The sequence below is a fragment of the Artemia franciscana genome, chromosome 21, assembly GCF_032884065.1.
Source record: "Artemia franciscana chromosome 21, ASM3288406v1, whole genome shotgun sequence".
Taxonomy (NCBI): Eukaryota; Metazoa; Arthropoda; class Branchiopoda; order Anostraca; family Artemiidae; genus Artemia; species Artemia franciscana.
Window position 1 is genome coordinate 22,122,980 of NC_088883.1, and position 21,622 is coordinate 22,144,601.

At 36.8% G+C, this 21,622-nt stretch overlaps 1 protein-coding gene across 3 annotated transcripts in view; it reads left to right on the forward strand.

The window, feature by feature from the left end:
- Positions 1–21,622, forward strand: part of LOC136040533 (furin-like protease 2) — a 141,639-nt gene that overhangs the window by 114,164 nt on the left and 5,853 nt on the right. For all 3 annotated transcript variants that reach the window (XM_065724717.1, XM_065724718.1, XM_065724719.1), the window contains exons 16-20: positions 791–1,113; positions 4,239–4,566; positions 6,014–6,213; positions 9,527–9,701; positions 11,425–11,599. In XM_065724717.1, coding sequence (XP_065580789.1) covers positions 791–1,113; positions 4,239–4,566; positions 6,014–6,213; positions 9,527–9,701; positions 11,425–11,599 — 1,201 coding nt within the window. The remainder of the gene's footprint in view (positions 1–790; positions 1,114–4,238; positions 4,567–6,013; positions 6,214–9,526; positions 9,702–11,424; positions 11,600–21,622) is intronic.

Consider the following 21,622-nt stretch of genomic DNA (forward strand, 5'->3'; position numbering starts at 1 on the left):
AATGAATAAAAAAGATAAACGTCTAGCAAATCATATGAGGCTACACTACGGGTAGTTGAGGCCAAGGTAGGAGGGTGTAAGGGAAATGGGAACTTAATGGGAGGATGTAAAGATTTGAAGATTTGAATCGATTGGGATGGAAGAGGAGTGTGCATAGCTCTGTTGGCCCGAGGCAGCTTAGTGCTTCAGAGAGTTGTTATCAACACTAGCAGTAGAAGTAGTTGAAGCCAATATTCTACCGGAGAACTTTAACAATTACGGTCCAGATGGTTACCGTTCATCACAAGAGAGTACGTCTTTTTTCTCACAGGGGGGGGGGGATCAAGCTGAGCCTTTTAGGGATTTTTTGGGGTGAGGTTAAGAATACCTGAGAAAATGGGGCAAAGTATTTATCTCTGATCCTTGCAAAAGGGTATATGTTACGGCTTTAAAACAATTTATAAAAAAAATTAAATAAAAGCATCGTTTTGCTTTTGAATAATAAATCATCTGACGAAAAATACTGTATGCAACATTAAAGAAGAGCTTTAAATTCAATTTAGTGCCGAGTATTAGCACTCAGTTTTTTTTTATTATAGCTGTGAAACCTCTCGCCACTATAAAACCGTAACATGTGAAGCATGTCAAGCATCAGAGCTCAGTTTCTTTTTATTACAGTTGTGAAGCTTGTCACAACTATAAAGACCGTCACAACTATATTAAACATGGCATGTTGCATGTGTCTCCACTATAAGACCGTAACATGTGAAACATGTCAAGTATTCAGAATTCAGTATCTTTTTTATTACAGTTGTGAAGCATGTCACGAATCTTGTGAAACCTGTAAAAAGGATGAACCTGATCATTGCATAACCTGTCCACCCGAGTCTTACCTCATGAACCAGCGCTGCTTACTCACTTGTCCGTCTGGATTCACCCCTCATTCAGCACTTGGAGAATGTCGCCCTTGTCCAACGGGTTGTATCGATTGTTCTTATGTTGAAGATGATGATAGTGACGCAAATGGTGTAAAGCTAGTTCAACTGGTAATGGTGTGCAAGGAATGTGTGAACGGATGGAGGTTGGATAGTAGTATGGCTTGTGAAACGGATGCCACTAATGAATGTGAAGAAGGTAGGTTTTGTTTACCTTTTAGTGAAATGAGTTAAAATATTAAAAAATAGAATATAAAATAGATATTAAATAAATTAATTAATTCATTATATACAAAATTGTACGATTTAATGCAATTGTATTAAATTTTTATTATTAAATAAATTAATATTAAATAAAATATTAAAAAAAAATAGTTGTATACAAAAATACATTGACATACTTTTGCAGGAAGAGACATAGAATCCAAAGGAGGTAATTGTAAGAAAGTGGAGTGTAAAGTTGATTCGTTAGAGATCTTTTTTTTTTTTTTTTTTTTTTTTTTTTTTTTTTTTTTTTTTTTTTTTTTTTTTTTTTTTTTTTTTTTTTTTTTTTTTTTTTTAAGAGATAAGAATGGTCGTTACTCTGGTATCTGTACGCGATATCTGGGATTTTTTTGCTTTAGTTTTCATTCTTTATATTTTTATGTTTGATATTTATATCAAACATTTTGTTTTGTCAAAACAAAAACGAAAAAACAAAGAAACAAGAAACAAACTAAAATAAAAGAAATGACAATCAGCCGCCCACTGCTGACTACCCGCCGAATACCAAGCCAAAGTGAAGTGCCTTGCGCAATAAATAATACAACACACAATTCCAGCTCGGTCCAGAGACATCAACCATACGGGGGTAATTATTAAATTCGAAACTTCATGATTACAACTCAACCCATTATTCGTATTTTTCGTGTGAAATTTATCCGATATCAAGAGCAGGTTTCAGTATTCGAAACATTAGGCCGAAACTGAACTTCATATTAATAACTGTTTTGGCTGCATTAACGTAAAGTTTTAAATATATCTTAGAAAAACGTTGGACGCTTAGCTGAATAGCCATTGCTTATTATTGCTTACTAGCTGTTGCGGTGGCGCTTCGCGCCACCCCAACACCTAGTTGGTGGGGGCGCTTCCCCCCCCCCAATCCCCCCGCGCGCGTAAGTCGTTACGCGCCATTGTAGTTGTGTCCCTGTGTACCACCTATGAATATAGATAGATTTATATATGTGTTTTGAACTACGTAAAACTTGCGAATATACAACATTCTTGGCTTTCCCATTGTCTGTGCATATACAAAGCCTTATGTACTTATAATGACGTCATATGCAAACGCCCCCCCCCCTCAGCTCTCCCGCGCGCATAAGTATATATATGTTTTTAACTACGTAAAACTTGCGAATATACAACATTCTTCGATGTCCCATTGTCTGTGCATATAAATAGAGTGTCAGGTTTACCGACTCTTGAACATGCAACATAAAATTGTCCATGGGAAAAACAATCCGTATTCAGATCTATACCTGATTATTCTAATGATTGCCCTTGAGCTTTGTTGATGGTGATTGCTAATCGAACATTCCCTGTGTCCCCGTCGTCATTTATATATCTCCTTGTGCCCCCGGCATCCCCCTTGTAGTTGTGTCCCTGTGTCCCGGTCGTCATTTATATTCCCATTATCCCGGTCGTCATTTGTGTCCCAGTGTCCCAGTCTGTAATTTCTCTTTGAGCGTCCCAGTTGTCATTTATATTCCCTGTGTCGCGGTGTCCTGTTCGTCATTTGTGTCCCGATGTCCCGGTCTGTAACTTATCTTTGAGTGTCCCGGTCGTCATTTATATCTCCCGGTCGTTATTTGTGTCCCAGTGTCCCAGTCTGTAATTTCTCTTTGAGTGTCCCGGTCGTCATTTATATTCCCTGTGTCCCGGTTTTTAGTTTTCTTTTTCTCCTTTATTTTTCAGTTTTTTTCCTTTTTTTATTTCTTTTTCAGTTTTTAGTTTTTTTAGTTTTTTTTATTAGTTTTTGTTTTTTTCTTTTTAGTTTTTTTTGTAGTTTTTACCTTTTTTAGTTTTTTTTTAGTTTTTTTCTTTTTTAGTTTTTAGTTTTTTACCTTTTTTTTAGTTTTTTTTTAGTTTTTTAGCTTTTTTAGTTTTTTTTTAGTATTTTCTTTTTAGTTTTTTTTTGTAGTTTTTCCTCGGCACGCTTTCTTTTCTTACTTTCTCTATCAGCCGCAAGTTTTTTGGCATAGACTCTTTGAGCAGCTTCCTCGGCTGTTGCCATTGTAGGTTCTTCAGTCATTTTACAATTAAACATTTTTCCGTCCACGATCTTCTTACAATTAAAAATTTGTCTTTGAACAATTTTCTTAAATACTTTTAATGACATCATCGTCATAATGACGACATGACGACCTGATGACATGACGTCACTTGACACACAGACAACTTATTTTTATATATATAGATTTCTTAAACCAAAACGTTGTAAAAAAAAAACTAAAAACTAGCATGCTGAAACCTTTTGTTTTGCCAAAATATTTCGCGTATAGAGAAATCAATTAATTTATTCAGTCAATTAATTAATAAGTTCGAAGAAAGTTAAAATACTATATAACATAATTACACACGTAATTCGGAATTATAACAGGGTAAACAAGTGGGAACGAAATTTTGTTCATGTCTCGCATATCACAGGACAGTCGGCTGTAGCTCGGAAGCACGTACTATCGCTTAGTGAAGGATTCTAGGTCTAAGGAAGTGATGAAAATGGAAGGATATTCCGGTGCAGAGCAGCTTAAAAGGGATAATATAAAATGTCCGTAGAGATTTTGCGGCGATCAGATACAGTTTCAAGCTTAAAAACCCTAAGTAATTCATGTTAATCAACACTTCTAGATGCAATCACGAAGACTCTAAACCCCTGATTCCCAACGAGGGCACAGGCCACACTGGTGGAGTATGACATTATTTTGGTGGATCATGGGTAGTCACCCTTCACCTGACTATACTTTATAGAGCTTTAATAATAATAACAAAAAAAAAAAAAAATCATGCGGGCGAAGTGACATTCAAATGCATTTAAAGAGCAAAAAAGATATATGATAGTTGTCTAAAAGGTGTTTTTCGGATAACATTTTTCATTATTATAAAATATGCCTTGAGGACGACCCTAAAAATGATACCAAGCTTGTGACCTTTTAATCTTTCTTCAGGTAAGTACACGTAAAATTTTGAATAACAAAATCTAAATACCATAAGGGGGATAGCAGGATTTTATAAATGGCTGGAGGGTAATTTTTAGTCTGTTAAATTTGTTGTTTTTAATTATTTCAGAAGAATTCGGTGTTGGATCAGAATGTGGCCCTTGCCATCCTGCATGTGCTCGTTGCTACGGACCAGAACCCGACCAGTGCTTAAGTTGTCATAAAGACTTGGCTTGGCATGAAGGCTCTTGTGTGAAGCAAGAGGAAGCCTTGTTTAGTGGTTACTTCCTTCTGTCTCACCTTACCATGACGTTCGCAAAAGAAAGTGGAAGTACTGACACCAAATTGGAAAAGTGTCCAGGGAATTGTGTGGAATGTACTAGCTTAGAACGGTGTACAGTATGTGCTGATGGATTATATTTAGAAGATGGACAATGTTTGTCTGTCTGTTCGGATGGGTAAGTTTCTATTTCTCATCTATTTCAATATATTAATAATTATGTAATTAATCTAAATAGTTAATTTAATCTAAATTAATTTTATGTCACTTCTAAGTTATGACCTTTCGATTCCACCATCGTTCCTTTATAAAGTCAAGTCATTTTCTAAAATTCCTCAACGCCATCTATCAACTCAGTAGCTGACTCAGGTGCTTTGTTGTTCTCATCGAAGTAGCTGGATTTCGGGCTCTTTTATGTGGATCGGTTGCGACAAATCGTAGTTTTATTAATATTTGTGGTGGTTTTATTTGTTTTTAGTTTATTTTAGTTTTATTGTTTGTTTCTTTTGTGCTGATTCGTTTACATACAGGCGAAATATCCGCGTTGTTTTAGTCTTTCATCTCTTTTCTCTCTACTGGCCGTAGTCTCGTTTGTTGCTTTTCATTGAGTATTTCTCTCTTTGTTGTTTTTTTCATGGCTGGCCAGTTCGGCTTAAGATCTTTCACAGATACAGTCAGTATTTTTAAATTGTAAATTACATTATTTTTACATATGGTAAAAGATTTTACAGCGCATTCAATAAAAGATTTTATTGCCTACTAATTCAAAATGGTCGGTCTGGCCTTTGTTCTACAACGCTGTCGTTTTCATGTTCCGGTAGTTTATAATGACAAAGGACTGTGTATACTATGCCCAGATGGTTGCTCTAGTTGCAAAGGGCCTCTCATCCGAGAAATTTGTGTTCTTTGCTTACAATTTTTAGATAGTCACTCTAATCGCAGTGTATTTCTTTTTTCTTAGTTTGTTCTTTAAAAGCGTGTTTTTTCATTATTGTGATTATTATTATTATTTTTGTTGTTGTTGTTATTATTCCAGGAATTATAGTGACTGACACTGTGTATACTATGCCCAGATGGTTGCTCCAGTTACATTGGGCCCCTCATCTGATAAACTTATGTTCTTTTCTTACAAATTCTAGATAATCACTCTAGTCGCGGTATATTTTTTTTTAGTTTATTCTTTAAAGGCATTTTTTTTGTTTTATTATTATTATTATTATTATTATTATTATTATTATTATTATAAATATTTTAGGAATTATAATGATAGAGGACTGTGTATACTATGCCCAGATGGTTGCTCTAGTTGCATTGGGCTTCTCATCTGAGAAATTTATGTTCTTTACTTACAAATTCTAGATGATCACTCTAGTCGCAGTGTATTTCTTTTTTTTTTAGTTTGTTCTTGTAAAGCCTTTTTTTGTTTTATTATAATTATAATTGTTCCAGGAATTATAATGACAGAGGACTATGTATACCATGCCCAGATGGTTGCTCTAGTTGCAATGGACATTTCATCTGAGAAATTTGTTTTCTTTGCTTACAATTTCTAGGCGGTCACTCTAACCGCAATGTATTTCTTTATTTTTTTTTTAGTTCGTTCTTTAAAAGAGTTATTATTTCAGGAATTACAATGACAGAGGACTATGTATACCATGCCCAGATGGTTGCTCTAGTTGCAGTGGGCCTATGCCTGACGACTGTCTTGCCTGTAAAGAGGCCTACTCTAGATTTGGTAGTTCCTGTTTCCCTCAATGTCCATCTGGGTTTTTTAATTCATCTGGACTCTGTTTAAGGTGCCATGGAACTTGCAGAGAATGCAAAGGTAACTGTTTTCTCTATAATTTGAGATGTCGCATCGATCGTATTAAGTTTCCACATGTTCACCGACCTTCTTTTCTTCTAAGCGCGGGACTGTGTTTCAGGATGGGGAAGGGCACTATTTTTATGAAACAAAAGAATGGGCATATATAGATAACACAATGTCTAGCGCAACTGTAAAGATTTCACAGTGTACCTTGCACCAAAGTATTGCTCTTATCTTGCATGCGTGAATAAATAATAATTATGTAATGTACATTAGACAAGGAGAAAAAAAAAATCAGATTTCAAAAAGGACATGATTCAAACTCAAGTATACTCAAAAAATTAGAATGGCATTTGGTTCAATACAACGACTTTGTGGTATCTACCATCGTAGTATTTTAGATTCTTTTTTAATGTCGTTGTCCTGCCGCATGTTCTCTATTCTCAGTTCTTTTTCGGGGTTGTAAAATCTATGTTTTTTTTTCAGTTCGCGTTTGCTATTTTAAATTTTGTAAATTTTCATTGGTTTTCTACTTTGTTCTTGTGACACTGAATTAATTTTGAGATTTGAAATTAAAGATCCGTTGCAATTAGTTATGATTAAGGTAGACATTTCTTATCATAAGCCTGAAAATATCCTGTCTATGTATATCATTTACCCCCTACCCAGAATTTAAATAACGTTTAATATTTGAATTATTTTTGTTGTTTTTTACGTGTTTTAGTCAGTTTGGTTTTTAAGCCTGTTTTAAATCGTTGCTTTGTTTTACTTTTTGAAGTATTTGAAATTTCATATATTTATTTAATATATTTCTCTGTTTTGAGGGAAATAAATAAATGTTATTATTCAGTGATCTTTTCTTAACTTTTTTTCCGATGCGCTAATACCACCTTTTTGAACTAGTAGGTTCACATCTATTTTAATTTTTTAAGTACGTTTTAATGGTCTCAATACTTGTTTTCGCTTTTTTTGGCATTTTATGTTGACTACTTGATTCGTAAATAATCAAATAAAAGATTAAATTGTCTGACAGCAGTCATAGAAAAAGATTAGTTAAATTTCTAATTTATGATGGGAGCGGACCCAGCTGGATCGAAAGCCAGACCAAAAAACAAAATCGCAAAGAAAACAAGAACGAGGACAATTAACAGCCAGTAAAAAATATTGAAAATGATGCAAATATTTCCCCAAGACCTCCGCTTGACTGTTTGGTATTTTGGTATTTATCAATTTGGTATTTTGAAGTCGGAACTTGAGTTAAATCAAATAGTGGTACAGCTTTGCGCATGTGCAAACAGCCGAAATAAATTGATTTTTCCTAATCTTTGTGCTATAGTTCTCGATGCAGAATAAACTGATAAGAATATAAGAAAACCAAACCTCAAAACAAAACACAAAACTAAAATATGATGACGCTATCTCAGTAACGGCGAAAGGGAAGCTTAAAGGGTAAGCCAAACCTCTAAGCATTCACACCCCAGGTGTCTGATCTTGCAGTCTGCACTGACCCCACCCCAAGCCAGGACTTAGGAATTTTATTAACACAGACACCGATAATTTGAAAGTAATGGTTGAAGATATTCTGTGATACTTCAGATTTAGTAAGTACACATTACGAATGTTTCCCTTACCAGGAGGATTGACAGATTGGAATATGCTCATCCCTCTAGGTCCTTTCAATTAAACCTGTAGTTGATTATAAGGTATTGTCGCTATGACGGCTAAAAGTTGTATCTGGAATTTTCAAACTTTTAAGGGAATTGGCAAAAAGAATTTGCATAGCAGTTCTGAAAGGAGTATCAGCAGGATAATGTAGATCGTAAGTTTGGACATAATAAAAGTTTGATTGAAGGAAAATTGCCATAAATTGAAGCTTGATTAAACATAAATTGTTTGGTAGAACTTCCCCTTCTGATTGCGTTTAATTTACAATTATATATACAAATAAATTTAATTTAATTTATCAATTTAAGATTAAAATTAAAAAATAAAAAAATTGGACATGAAATCTAAAATAAAAAATTTTAAATAAAATCTTAAATAAAAAATAATCAAAAAATTAGAAATAAAATTTTAAATGAAAAATGATGAAAAAATGAAGAATAAAATTTATTAAACATGCTCTTCAATTAAACAAAAAAGGTAATTAGTTATTGGTATTTCGGTATTGGGTCTGCTGCCAACATAATGGTGCAGATTTTTGTCCTGAAATTTAGACACAGTTTTTGCTGCAGTGATGTTGGTCAAATTTGTTGGAGTATCGGCCAAGATTAGTAAATATGCTCACTACAGGCAGGTCAGGATTTACCAAAAGGCCCGGGACTAAGGGTGCACAATGCCAGGGGGTGCAATAACTTATCACTGAGTGATTTTTTTTCTTAACAGAAACTGAACTGATGTGATTTTTCAAATTTGTTGGAGTATCGGCCAAAATTAGTAAATATGCTCACTACAGGCAGGTCAGGATTTACCAAAAGGCCCGGGACTAAGGGTGCACAATGCCAGGGGGTGCAATAACTTATCACTGAGTGATTTTTTTTCTTAACAGAAACTGAACTGATGTGATTTTTCAAATTTGTTGGAGTATTGGCCAAAATTAGTAAATATGCTCACTACAGGTAGGTCAGGATTTACCAAAAGGCCCGGGACTAAGGGTGCACAGTGCCAGGGGGTTCAATAACTTATCACTGAGTGATTTTTTTTTCTTAACAGAAACTGAACTGATGTAATTTTTCAAATTTGTTGTAGTATCGGCCAAGATTAGTAAATATGCTCACTACAGGCAGGTCAGGATTTACCAAAAGGCCCGGGACTAAGGGTGCACAGTGCCAGGGGGTGCAATAACTTATCACTGAGTTATTTTTTTTCTTAACAGAAACTGAACTGATGTGATTTATCGTCAAAGTGCTAGATGCACTCCACTGCCTCGCTGCCTATTCACAGAAAAGTGATTTTAAAACAACACAGGAATTTCATGACCACTTATAAACTGTCAGCTTTTATATCAATAATGACAGCTGAGAGATCACATCTCTCTTTCATTACTTTAGGCTCATCAGTTGCGTTCTGTTTAGTGCTTCCACTATCCCCGAATTTCCGGGGACTTCCCCGAAAATATCGCCAAAAAGGAGCGGCAAAAACGCTTGGGCCTAGGAGCGTCAACGGTTTAAATCCGGCCCTGACCATAGGTCGCGCGTTCAAACTATGTTCTAAGATTTTCTGTTACTAAGGGCTAGAGTTGGTTCCTCTAAGTTGCGGTGGATGCCGCAACCATGGAAAGACTTTTTTGACTTTTTGCCAGATATGAATACATAATTTTTTTTTTTTGTAGATGGAGGTCCGTTCGATTGTACAGCCTGTGGAAGCAAGTCGTTCTTAGACGACAATGGAATGTGTATGCCCTGTAATCCTGGAACGTACTTTGACAAGAGAAAAAATCAGTGCGTGCAGTGTCATGCCAGTTGTCCAAATTGCAGTGGTCCTGGGAGGTCAAATTGTCGGCCCCAGTAAGTGTATCTTTTTTGTATTGAACGTTTTTCGATATTTCTTTACTAAGAAAGATAACTACTTATGAACAGTTAGTTAATTCATAATTTTTTCTTTTTAATTTTTAAAATACTTCTTTGCCAAGAAAGAAAACTTTACTGAGAAACAAAAATTATTTTTCAAAATCTGGGGGTGGGATTTTTTGGATTTTTTTTTTTTTTTTTTTAATGAAATATCAAAAAAAGTATTTTCAATGGAAATACCAAGAAATTATTTTTTGTATATTAGGGAAGGAAGAGGAATTGCCCTTCCCCCCTATTAATCCCCTGATTGGTAGAACATGTTGAAGTAAAATCGCAAGGGAGGGTCGACACCTTCATTGTGTGTTCATTCAACTTGCTGTGAAATTACTATACTATGACTAATTAGTCGTCAGTCAGTAAGTAAACAGAAAAAAATATTTATTCAGTGGCATAATGTCTACATTGGAGTTAAGACTCAGCAGCTGCTACATTTAGTTAATCTTACTTTTTTATTTTTGAAAATGACTCTAAACTCTTAAATTTCTCTCTTCTTCTTTACTTAAACCTTCTTCTTCTTCTTCTCAGCTTTATTCTTTTTTTTGTTAAATCTCCTTCTTTTCTTATTTCCTTAAATCTTCGTCTTCTTTTCTTCTTTTCTTAAATCTTCTTTTCGTAAATCTTCTTCTTCTTAAATTTCTTTTTTTTTTCACTTTCTAGTTTTATTTTATTCTTGTTGCTCATCTTTTTTTCTACAGTTCTTCTTCGCCTTCAGGGCTCATTTTTCTATAATTTTTATTGCTTGCTTGTAGCGGATTACAAGGCTATATATTCTTTTATATGCACATGGAGAAAGGGGGGGGGGGGTGAATCTTGTCCTTAGTTTATCTTTTTTTTTCTTAGTTCACGTTTTACGTTTATTTTGTCTTACTCTATGCTTTTTATTGAATTTACCTTTTTACATTTTTGTTTATTTACCTACTTCGGAGTTCCTATTCTTCTTCTTTTTTTTTAACATAATTCCTGGTGTCGGTAACACTCACATGCCAATATCCTACTAGTTCTCTATCTTAACTCAATATTTAGGCCTAAAGATTTTAGCTAAAGAATAATGGAACTCTGTTGTATTTTTGTGAACTTTGGTAAAAATTCGGACACGTTATTCACCTGTCAAGGTCATAACTTTCTAAGAGAACACATTTCAATTCAAGAATTCTACGGCCACAATATTTACTGGTGTACCAACATGTTTTGTAAATCTCTGCCATTTGACTCATTATGGTTCTACTTGGAGGGGAGGCAAATATAACTGGAATTCTGGTAAAGCCGATTCTAATGGTTATTTTAGTTTCATCAAAATAGCATATTTCCTCTCATTGAATGTATTTTTTCTAGGAATGTCAATTATTTTTAGCTTTATCCAGTTAAATTCACTTACAAGACGTCCACATTTATGGCGTGTGCTCGGATGCATTTCGAGTAACTTCCACTGAATTAAACTTTTAGTATATTTCTGACGATAAAATGTTCTTACTATAAATTTTAAATTTAAAATTTGAATGCCCCTTTTCTGTTTCTTTTTGTCTTCTATTAACCGTGATTTTTTCCCTTTTTTTCTTTTTTTTTTGTTCTGTTGCCAGTCACGCTACTATGTTCAATATCCTGCTAGCACTCTGTCTAGTTCAATATCTATGCTTTTTAGCTAAAAGGTTTTGTATTTTAGCAAGGCCAAAATTTGGACACGTTATTCACCGGGGAAAAGAACCGTTGAAGAAGAAGATTACGATGAATCTGAGGCTGATAGTTCAAGTACCATAGGTTCAATTGCAAATTTAGTCGTTGTTACAGTTGGTCTTTCATTTGTCATCATCATGGGAATCTCATTCATTGCTTACAAGGTAATACATTTTTGTGTGTTTTTGGCCGATAGTTTAGCCACCATAGGTTCGGTAGCAAATTTTGTCGGCCGATAGTTTTGCTGGTAGTTACACCAATATGAGGCCAATAGTTCAATCACTATAAGTTAGACAGTCATTGTTATGTTTGGTCTTTCATTTGTTATCGTCATGAGAATCTTATTCTTTTGAGGCCGATGGATTAAGTACCATATGATTGGTAGCAAATTTAGTCGGCTGATAGTTCGGCCATTCTAAAACCATCAGGTATTTGGTCAAACCTGAGGCCGATAGTTCATCGCCATAGAAGCCATAGGCCATAGTGACATGAGGCCATAGGTTCGATAGCAAATTTAGCGGTTGTTATATTCACCCCAATCAACATGAATGCTTCTTTCTACGCCTGCTTTTGGTGAATGTACCCGGTCCGACATCCTTTGAGTATTTGAGAACTGTAAACGGTACTATACATGACACTTACCGTAGTGCATGCCAAGCTCTGAATTTATTGGAGAATGACCAACACTGGGATAACTGCATCAATGACGCGTGCGAAACGTCAACCCCAAGTCAAATTCGTGCATTAAATAAATAAATAAATAAATAAATATATTCGCAAATTTGATGGCAGGCCGTTAAGCCTCTACAAAACAAAAATCTTAATTTGCATTTCTTCTAAATTTGCATAAGGAGAAAATGTCACTTGAATAATATTCATCAACTTCCTTCTTGAATGTCCGTAGGTTTGTGGAGCAGATTACTCTTTCTGGTAAGTTGTTCCAATGCTGAACAACTCGGTTGCCGAAAGTCCATCGGCCCATGTCCTTGTAAAAACGTTCCATACTCACTTTGTACTGATGTCCTCGGAGATGATTTTTTTGAACTGCACGATTCTCTGGGCTGGTACGTTATTATAGGCTCCATTGCAGAGCTTGTACATTTCAATAAGATCACCACGATGGAATCTATATGCGAGGGTTGGGATTTCAAGCTTTCTAAGCCGCTCTTCGTAGGGAAGGAAGCGTAACCTGGGAGAGAATTTAGTTATCCTCCTCTGAACATTTTCGAGAGCATCTATGTCCTTGTTGTAGTATGGTCTTGTAGAACAATGTCCATACTCAAGAATCGGGCGGACAAGGGACTTATAGAGCGTAGCAAGCATTTTGTCGTCCTCGCACGAGAAGTTTCTTCTGATCATACCAGCAACTTTGGAAGCCTTCTTGACGACAGCTTCATAGTGGCTACTGAAGTTCAGTTCAGAATCCACTAAGATGCCTAGGTCTCTTTCTTCTCTACTAAGAGTGAGTGCAGCGGAACCAAGAAAGTATGAGGACGAAAAGTTTTGTGGACTCACAGTGAGGATATGACTTTTCTGGGTATTGATTTCCATGATCCACTTCCTCATCCATTCATCGATTCGTTGGAGATCCGCCTGCAGGTGGTGAATGTCTTCACATGACGAGATGACGCGATAGAGCTTTGTGTCGTCCGCGTAGAGAAGGATGTCAGATTTGATGCCCTCAACTAGGTCGTTGATGTAGAGGTTAAACAGAAGGGGGCCGAGAATTGACCCCTGGGGTACTCTGCTAAGAACTTCTTCTTCGGCATTGCTGAGACAACCTTCTACGCACACAACTTGCTTTCTGCCAGTTAAGAAGTCCGTAATCCATTGAAGAAGACTGAATGAGAACCCGGATGATGAGAGACCGTATTTCCTGAGCTTCTTGACGAGACGCTTATGGGGAACTTTGTCAAAGGCTTTCTTGAGATCCAAGTATATGAGATCAATCTGGAACCCCTTGTCGATGTTTTTCTTCCAATCATCTGTGGCACAAAGCAGTTGGATCTCTGCAGATCGTTCCTTAAGAAAACCAAACTGCTTTTCGGTAAGTATTTTTTCTCGTTTTAAGTGTTCTAGGGTGTGGTCTGCAATGAGAGGCTCAAGTACTTTACACGTAATACAAGTGAGGCTTATCAGTCTGTAGTTTGATGGGTCTTCTCGTTTCCCACCTTTGTATATTGGGACGACAATAGCTTTTTTCCAAATAGTGGGAAGCTCACCGAGTTCAAGAGACTTTCTGTAAATGTAGACTAGTGGCTCTGTTATTACCGTTGCAAGTTCTTTGAGCAGTTTTGGATGTAGATTGTCTGGGCCTGTGGACTTGCTTGGGTTAAGTTCTCTGAGTTTTTTTAGAACATCGCTATGTTTGATCTCTATCGGTCTTATCAATTCGCTTATACCCTGAATTGGTTCCTCGCTGCTAAAGTGGTCTTCGTTCTCAGGTTCCTGAGTAAAGACAGAAGAGAACTGGCTGTTGAGAAAATTTGCCTTGTCCATGGGGTCGTGTACCAGCTTTTGTTTCACGGGATCGTAAAGAGATGAGACTCCACCTTTGTTTTTCCTTTTGCTGTTCACGTATTTCCAGAAAATTTTTGGGTTTTCTTTCAAGGAGAAAGCTAATTTACGTTCTCTAAGCTTTCCTTCTCTTCTTGTTGCTTTTCGAACCCTGTTGCGGAGCCTCTTGAATGTTTTCTCTCGGTCGTTACTTAGTCGATTACTTTTGTAGTCTCTCCATGCTTTTTGTTTTGCTCTAATCAGTTCAATATTGGCTTTAGGTAATGCAACACGGGTGTATTTATTGTGCATAGGAATAAATTGTTCTTCCATTGAGGCTACAATCTTAGTGAACCTTGTGTAAATGGTGTCTAACGACTCCAACCCACTGAATTCTTCAGTCCAGTTGACATCCGAAAGCTCTCTTCTCATAGCAACGTAATCTCCCTTGTAGTAGTTACGTTTCAGTGCCACACGTGTCCTCAAAACCTCCGTTTCCAAGCTAAACACAATTACCGAGTGATCCGATTTACCGATTGGTGACAACTGCTTAATATCTGATACCAGGTCTCCATCGCTTACTAGTAACAAGTCGAGGATACTTGGTGTGTCAGATCCCCGCATCCTTGTTGGCTCAGATATTAGCTGCTCTAGAAACTGTTCGTTAATAACGTCCAGGAATTTACTCGTCAAGCTTGCGGTAGATTCCGTGGTGTATCGCCTATTCCAGTCTATCTTAGGGAGATTGAAATCTCCTATAATAGCAAGCTTTTGGTTGGTGTTCTTAGCGAATGCTGCTATTTGCGAGAACAGAGCTTCGTCGGATGTGTCAGTGTTGTTGGGGCTACGATAACAGATCCCAAGAACAGTGTCGCTGGTCGTTTTAGACTTAATGCAGATCCACAGACTTTCTTTGGGCTCAATCGTGTCGGTTGACCTCGATATTGGATGCACGTTGATGCCTTTTCGACAATAGCAGACTATCCCTCTACCTGTATTCTCTTCCAGATTTTGTTCATACAGATAATAATCTTCGATACTGAGCTCTGTGACGGTAGGTAAGTATCTGTAGTTTTTTGGTTTAACTTCTACTATTGCCACAATATCCGGATTTTCCAGTTTGATAACCTGCTTTGCTTCCTCCATTTTGTTTAAGAGAGAGTCAGCGTTGAAATAGAGGCATTTTATTTTTTTTTCGGATTCATTTGTATGGCTTGGGCCTTTTTCTCGTCAATTTTGGGGCTGTCGTTGGCTGGGACCATTTGATGGTCTCGCTTGTTGTCTCATTCTCTGGTTCCCGTTGGACCTGGAATCGGTGCTTCCAGTAACATTAGAGTGTTGCTGTGCTTGCTGACCTTGGCTCGACTTTGCTCGACGCTGTTGTGCCAGTTGTGCCCTTTGCATTGGTGTTCGATCAGGGTTTATGTAGACCTGGTTTTTTACAAGTTCGTTGGTCGATTTTCTTAGATTTGGGGCTGCGCTGAGAATCTTCTGTCGCTTCTTGATTGTGTCGATTGAGTCCTTCAGTTTGACTACTAAGACGCGTGGCTTACTGCCATTTATTTGACTTCCCACGCGTACGACCTCATGAATGTCGTCGTCCTGCAGGTGAGCTCCCAAATCATTCTCTGTAGTTAGGTTAATCACCAAGTCTTTGTCAGAGGTGTCTTCTGACTCCGGGAGACCAAAGATCGCAACATTTGTCCGTTTTCCTTCTCTAAGTTGTTTTTCCTTATCAGCCTTCAGTATCACATCAACAGTAGTATCATAGCTTTGGATGGTGCTTTCCGTTGGAACAGGAGCTGGGAGCGAAGGACTGGGTGCATTTAACTGGAACGCTTCCCTCAGTTTTAGCTGCAGGAACGATACGTTTCTTTTGTTGCAGCTTTGCATTGTTTGGCATCATTTTAACAACGTGCTCTCCATCAGCTCCTACAGAGTTATGAGAAAAATATAAGTCAAAAATGTCCGAAGATATACTCCATCGAAAACAGTTAGAGACGTCAGATATGACTTTTGATTGTACATCAGAAATTTATAACTACACTTTAGTTATTATAGAAGATTTGCGCGTACGTATGGCAAACAAACCTCTTCAGGATTTGGGAATGCCTTCACCTAACTGTATCGCTGCTGTTTCGACATGTGTAGAATTGGATCGTGAACAAAGTTACAGTACGAGTGATCTATTGTCGTATGTACAAAATAACATTTCCAAGTTAACGTCGGAACAAAAAGACATTTATGATACGATAATGCATTGTGTCGATAACAACGTTGGAGAAATTTTCTTTTTGGATGCGCCAGGAGGTACTGGTAAAACGTTTGTGATAAAACTGATTCTGGCATCAATTCGATCAAAAAATGATATAGCATTGGCAATTGCGTCTTCCGGAATAGCCGCAACATTGCTGCCTGGTGGAAGAACTGCTCATTCCGCTTTGGAATTGCCTCTGAATTTGCATTCTACAGAAACTCCCACTTGCAATATTTCAAAATCATCTGGGATGGGTAAAGTATTGCAGCAATGCAAACTTATTATTTGGGATGAGTGCACAATGGCACACAAAAAATCGCTCGGTTCAATGCTTGAAAGATTTGAGAGGGAAGTCGAAACCCTTTGGCAGCACATTAACATTGCTTGCGGGAGATTTCAGGCAAACATTACCTATAATACCTAGATCAACTCCTGCAGACGAAATGAATGCTTGCCTGAAAAATTCTAATTTATGGGCACACGTAAAAATATAAAAAATTAACTACAAATATGCGTGTCCGATTGCAAAACGATGACTCTGGTCAAACATTTTCAGATCAATTGCTGGCAATTGGAAACGGAAAGCTATCTGATTTTTAAATTCCATAGATCTTTCAGGGTTTCCACCACACGTGCTACAACTAAAAATAGGCGTACCAATAATACTTTTAAGAAATATCAACCCACCAAAGCTTTGCAATGGCACGCGACTTGCCGTAAAAAAACCATGGAAAACCTAATAGAAGCCACAATCTTGACAGGGCCTTTTGAGGGTGAGGCTGTTCTTATTCCTCGCATTCCCGTGATTCCAACGGATCTGCCTTTTCAATTTAAAAGATTGCAATTCCCAATTCGATTAGCATTTGCAATCACCATTAACAAAGCTCAAGGTCAATCATTAGAAAAATGTGGTATAGATCTTAATATTGATTGTTTTTCCCATGGACAATTGTACGTTGCATGTTCGAGGGTCGGTAAACCTGACAATCTATTTATATGCTGCGACAATATCTATCCATATAAAAACGAGTTGTGTGGATGCATGTTTGTTTGTTTGTAAAAAGAGCGTTTGCATATGACGTCATTATTAGTACATACGGCTTTGTATATGCACAGACAATGGGAAAGCCAAGAATGTTGTATATTCGCAATTTTTACGTAGTTTGAAACACATATATAAATCTATCTATATTCACAGGTGGGACACAGGGACACAACTACAATGGCGCGTAACTAATATGGCGCGTAACGACTTACGCGCGCGGGGGGGCTTGGGGGGGGGGGGTGCGAAGCGCCCCACCAACTAGGTGTTGGGGTGGCGCATTCGCGCCACCCCAACAGCTAGTATATATATAAAAAAATCTTGCCAACTTAACTTTTCATGTATGAGCATTTAGTTGATAGATGGAATATTTAGTTATCTTTTGTGTCTATCAAGGGCAATCAAGCTTTTTTTGAGGGGGGTAAAAAAAATAAAATAAAAAAGGCATCAGACATTTGTTTATGTGCATTTTTGTTATGCGATAAAACACAAAAGTTATTCATTCAAGCTGCCTGGATTGTTTAAAAATTGGATCACTTCCCTATTGCAATATTAGCTCTTTGTTTTGTTTTATCAGTCTTGGCTGAGCCTATGTAAGGTGAGGAAGCTTACATGATTTCAGTTAAAAAATTTGTTTTATCGACGGGATTATTTTTTAATAAGTTCGTTTTCTTTTCAGTTGTTTTATATTGTATTTCACTGATGACGACTGTTGAATATATTACCGAAATCTATATATATAAAAATAAGTTGTCTGTGGATCTGTGGATGGATCAGGTGACGTCATGTTTGTCCGCATATGACGTCTGAATTATTTCACACTAATGCAAAATAAGAAAAAAAACTAAAAAAGGTAAAAACTACAAAAAAAACTAAAAAGAAAAAAAAAACTAAAAAAGCTAATAAACTAAAAAAAACTAAAAAAAGGTAAAAAACTCTAAAAACTAAAAAAAAATTGAAAAAACTAAAAAAGGCAAAAAAAACAAAAAAAACTAAAAACTAATAAAAAAACTAAAAAATCTAAAAAACTAAAAAAACTAAAAAAAGGTAAAAAACTAAAAAAAAGCTAAAAACTAAAAAAAGGAAAAGACTGAAAAATAAAAGAGAAAAAGAAAACTAAAAAAATATGAATAAAAATACAAAAAAATAAAAAAGATAAAAACTACAAAAAAACTAAAAAGAAAAAACAAAAAAAAACTAAAAAAGCTAAAAAAATAAAAGAAGCAAAAATCTAAAGAAGGTAAAAACTACAAAAAAAAAGAAAACAAAACAAAAAAATCTAAAAAAGCTTAAAAACTAAAAAAAAACTAAAAAAAGATAAAAAACTAAAAAAAGGAAAAAACCATAAAATAAACTAAAAACTAATAAAAAAAAATAAAAAAAGCTAAAAAACTAAAAAAACTAAAAAAAACTAAAAAAGGTAAAAACTAAAAGAACTAAAAAAGAAAAAAAACTAAAAAAAGGAAAAAACTGAAAAATAAAGGAGAAAAAGAAAACTAAAAAAATATAAATAAAAATAAAAAAACTAAAAAGATAAAAACTTCAAAAAAAAACTAAAAAGAAAAAAGAAAAAAACTAAAAAACCTAAAAAAAGGTAAAAACCAATAAAAAAAAACTAAAAACAAAAAAAGGGAAAAAATTAAAAATTTATTTCATCATAAGTTTTCAACTGACGAAATTACAGACCAGGACACAAATGACGACCGAGACAGAGGGAATATAAGTGACGACCGGGAACCTCAAAGAGAAATAACAGACTGGGACACCCGGACACAAATCACGACCGGGACACAGGGAATATAAATGACGACCGGGACACAGGGACACAACTACAACGGGGACGCCGGGGGCACAGGCGGGATATATAAATGACGACCGGGACACAGGGATTGTTCGAATAGAAATTACAGACCGGGACACCGGGACACAAATGACGACCGGGACACCGGGACACAGGGAATATAAATGACGACCGGGACACTCAAAGAGAAATTACAAACTGGGACACCGGGACACAAATGACGACCGGGACACAGGGAATATAAATGACGACCGGGACACAGGGACACATCATTAGAATAATGAGGTATAGATCTGAATACGGATTGTTTTTCCCATGGACAATTATATGTTGCATGTTCAAGAGTCAGTAAACCTGACAATCTATTTATATGCACAGACAATGGGACAGCGAAGAATGTTGTATATTCGCATGTTTTACGTAGTTAAAAACATATATTTATATCTATCTCTATTCACAGGTGGGACACAGGGACACAACTACAATGGCGCGTAACTAATATGGCGCGTAACGACTTACGCGCGCGGGGGGGCTTGGGGGGGCGCGAAGCGCCCCACCAACTAGGTGTTGGGGTGGCGCGAAGCGCCACCCCAACAGCTAGTATTTGAATAAATTGTACAAATTTGTTATTCACTGTCAAAGACTATGGATAACTTAGTAGAGTGGGAACTGGCGCTAGTGTTGGCGAAAATACCCTCAACACCATATAACGTTTGGCGGCATGTGCCATTTTTTTCAGTGTAGTACTAAGAATAATTGATTTAATTTTTGTAGCTATTGAAATTAGTGTAGTAATAACTGTCTGACCTCAGTTCCTGACAGAAAACAATTATAATGCTTAAAGATATGCTAAATGCTAGATGGCGTTGATGGTTTTTATGGCACTTGGTATTAACCAAGTGACATATAGCGATCGCAAATTCTGTCGGTCTGTCCCGGTTTTGCTACTTTAGGCACTTCCAGGTAAACTAGGACGATGAAATTTGGCAGGCGTATCAGGGACCGGATCAGATTAAATTAGAAATAGTCTTTTTCCCGATTTGACCATCTGGGGGGGGGGGAGGCCGGTTAATTCTGAAAAATTAGAAAAAATGAGGTATTTTTAACTTATGAACGGGTGATCAGATCTCAATGAACTTTGATATTTAGAAGGATATCGTGTCTCAAAGCTCTTATTTTAAATCCCGACCAGACCTGGTGACATTGGGGGGACCTAAAATCTTGGAAAACACTTAGAGTGGAGGGATCGGGATGAAACTTGGTGAGAAAAAAAACAAAAGTCCTAGATACATGATTAACATAATCGGAACGGATCCGCTCTATTTGGGGAGTTGGAGGGAGGGTTATTCATGAAAAATTAGAAAAAATGACGTATTTTTAACTTACGAAGGAGTGATCGGATCTTCATGAAACTTAATATTCAGAAGGACCTCGTAACTCAGATCTCTTATTTATAATCCCAACCGGATTCAGTGTTATTGGGGGGGGGGGGGGGCTGGAAATCATGGAAATCAGGAATGAAACTGGTTGGTAAGAATAAAAACAAGTCCAAGATACGGAACTGACTTAACCGGACCGGATTCGCTCTCTTTGGTGGAGTTGGGGTGGGGGGCAATAATTCGGAAAAAAAATGAGGTATTTGTAATTTACGAATGGGTGATCAGATCTTAATGAAAATGATATTTATAAGGATCTTGTGCTTTAGAGCTCTTATTTTAAATTCTGACCAGATCCCCTGACATTGGGGGGGGGGGTGGAGGGTGAAACTGGAATTCTTGGAAAACGTGAAAATTGGGGTATCTTTATCTTACGAATAGGTGATCGGATCTTAATGAAACTTGATATATAGAAGGATCTTATGTCTCAGATGCTCCATTTTCGAATCGAATTGGATCTTGGGATATGGGGGTTGGAGGGGGGAAACGGAAATCTTGGAAAACGCTTAAAGTGGAGAGATCGGGATGAAACTTGTTGGGAAGAATAAGCACAAGTTATAGATACGTGATTGACATAATTGGAACGGATCCGTTCTCTTTGGGGGAGCTGGGGGGGGGGGGGGGTGTATTTGGAAAAAATAGAAAAATGTAGGTATTTTTAACTTAAGAACGGGTGACTGGATCTCAATGAAATTTGATATTTAGAAGGAACTCATGTCTCAGAGCTCTTATTTCAAATCCCGACCAGATGTGTTGACATTGGGGGGCGTTGGAGGGGGAAATCTTGGAAAACGCTTAGAGTGGAGGAATCGGGATGAAACTTGGTAGGTAGAATGAGCAAATGTCGTAGATACATGATTTACATAACCGTACTGGATTCGCTCTCTTTGGGGGAGTTAGGGGTGGGGTTATGTGCTTTGGTGATTTTGGTGCTTCTGGACATGCTAGGACGATGAAAATTGGTAGGCGTGTCAGGGAGCTGCACAAATTGACTTGATAAAGTCATTTTCCCTGATTCGACTATCTGGGGGGCTGAAGGGAGAGGAAAAATGAGGTATTTATAACTTACGAGTGGGTGATCGGATCTTAATGAATTTTGATATTTAGAAGGACCTCGTGACTCAGAGCTCTTATTTCAAATCCTGACCGGCATAA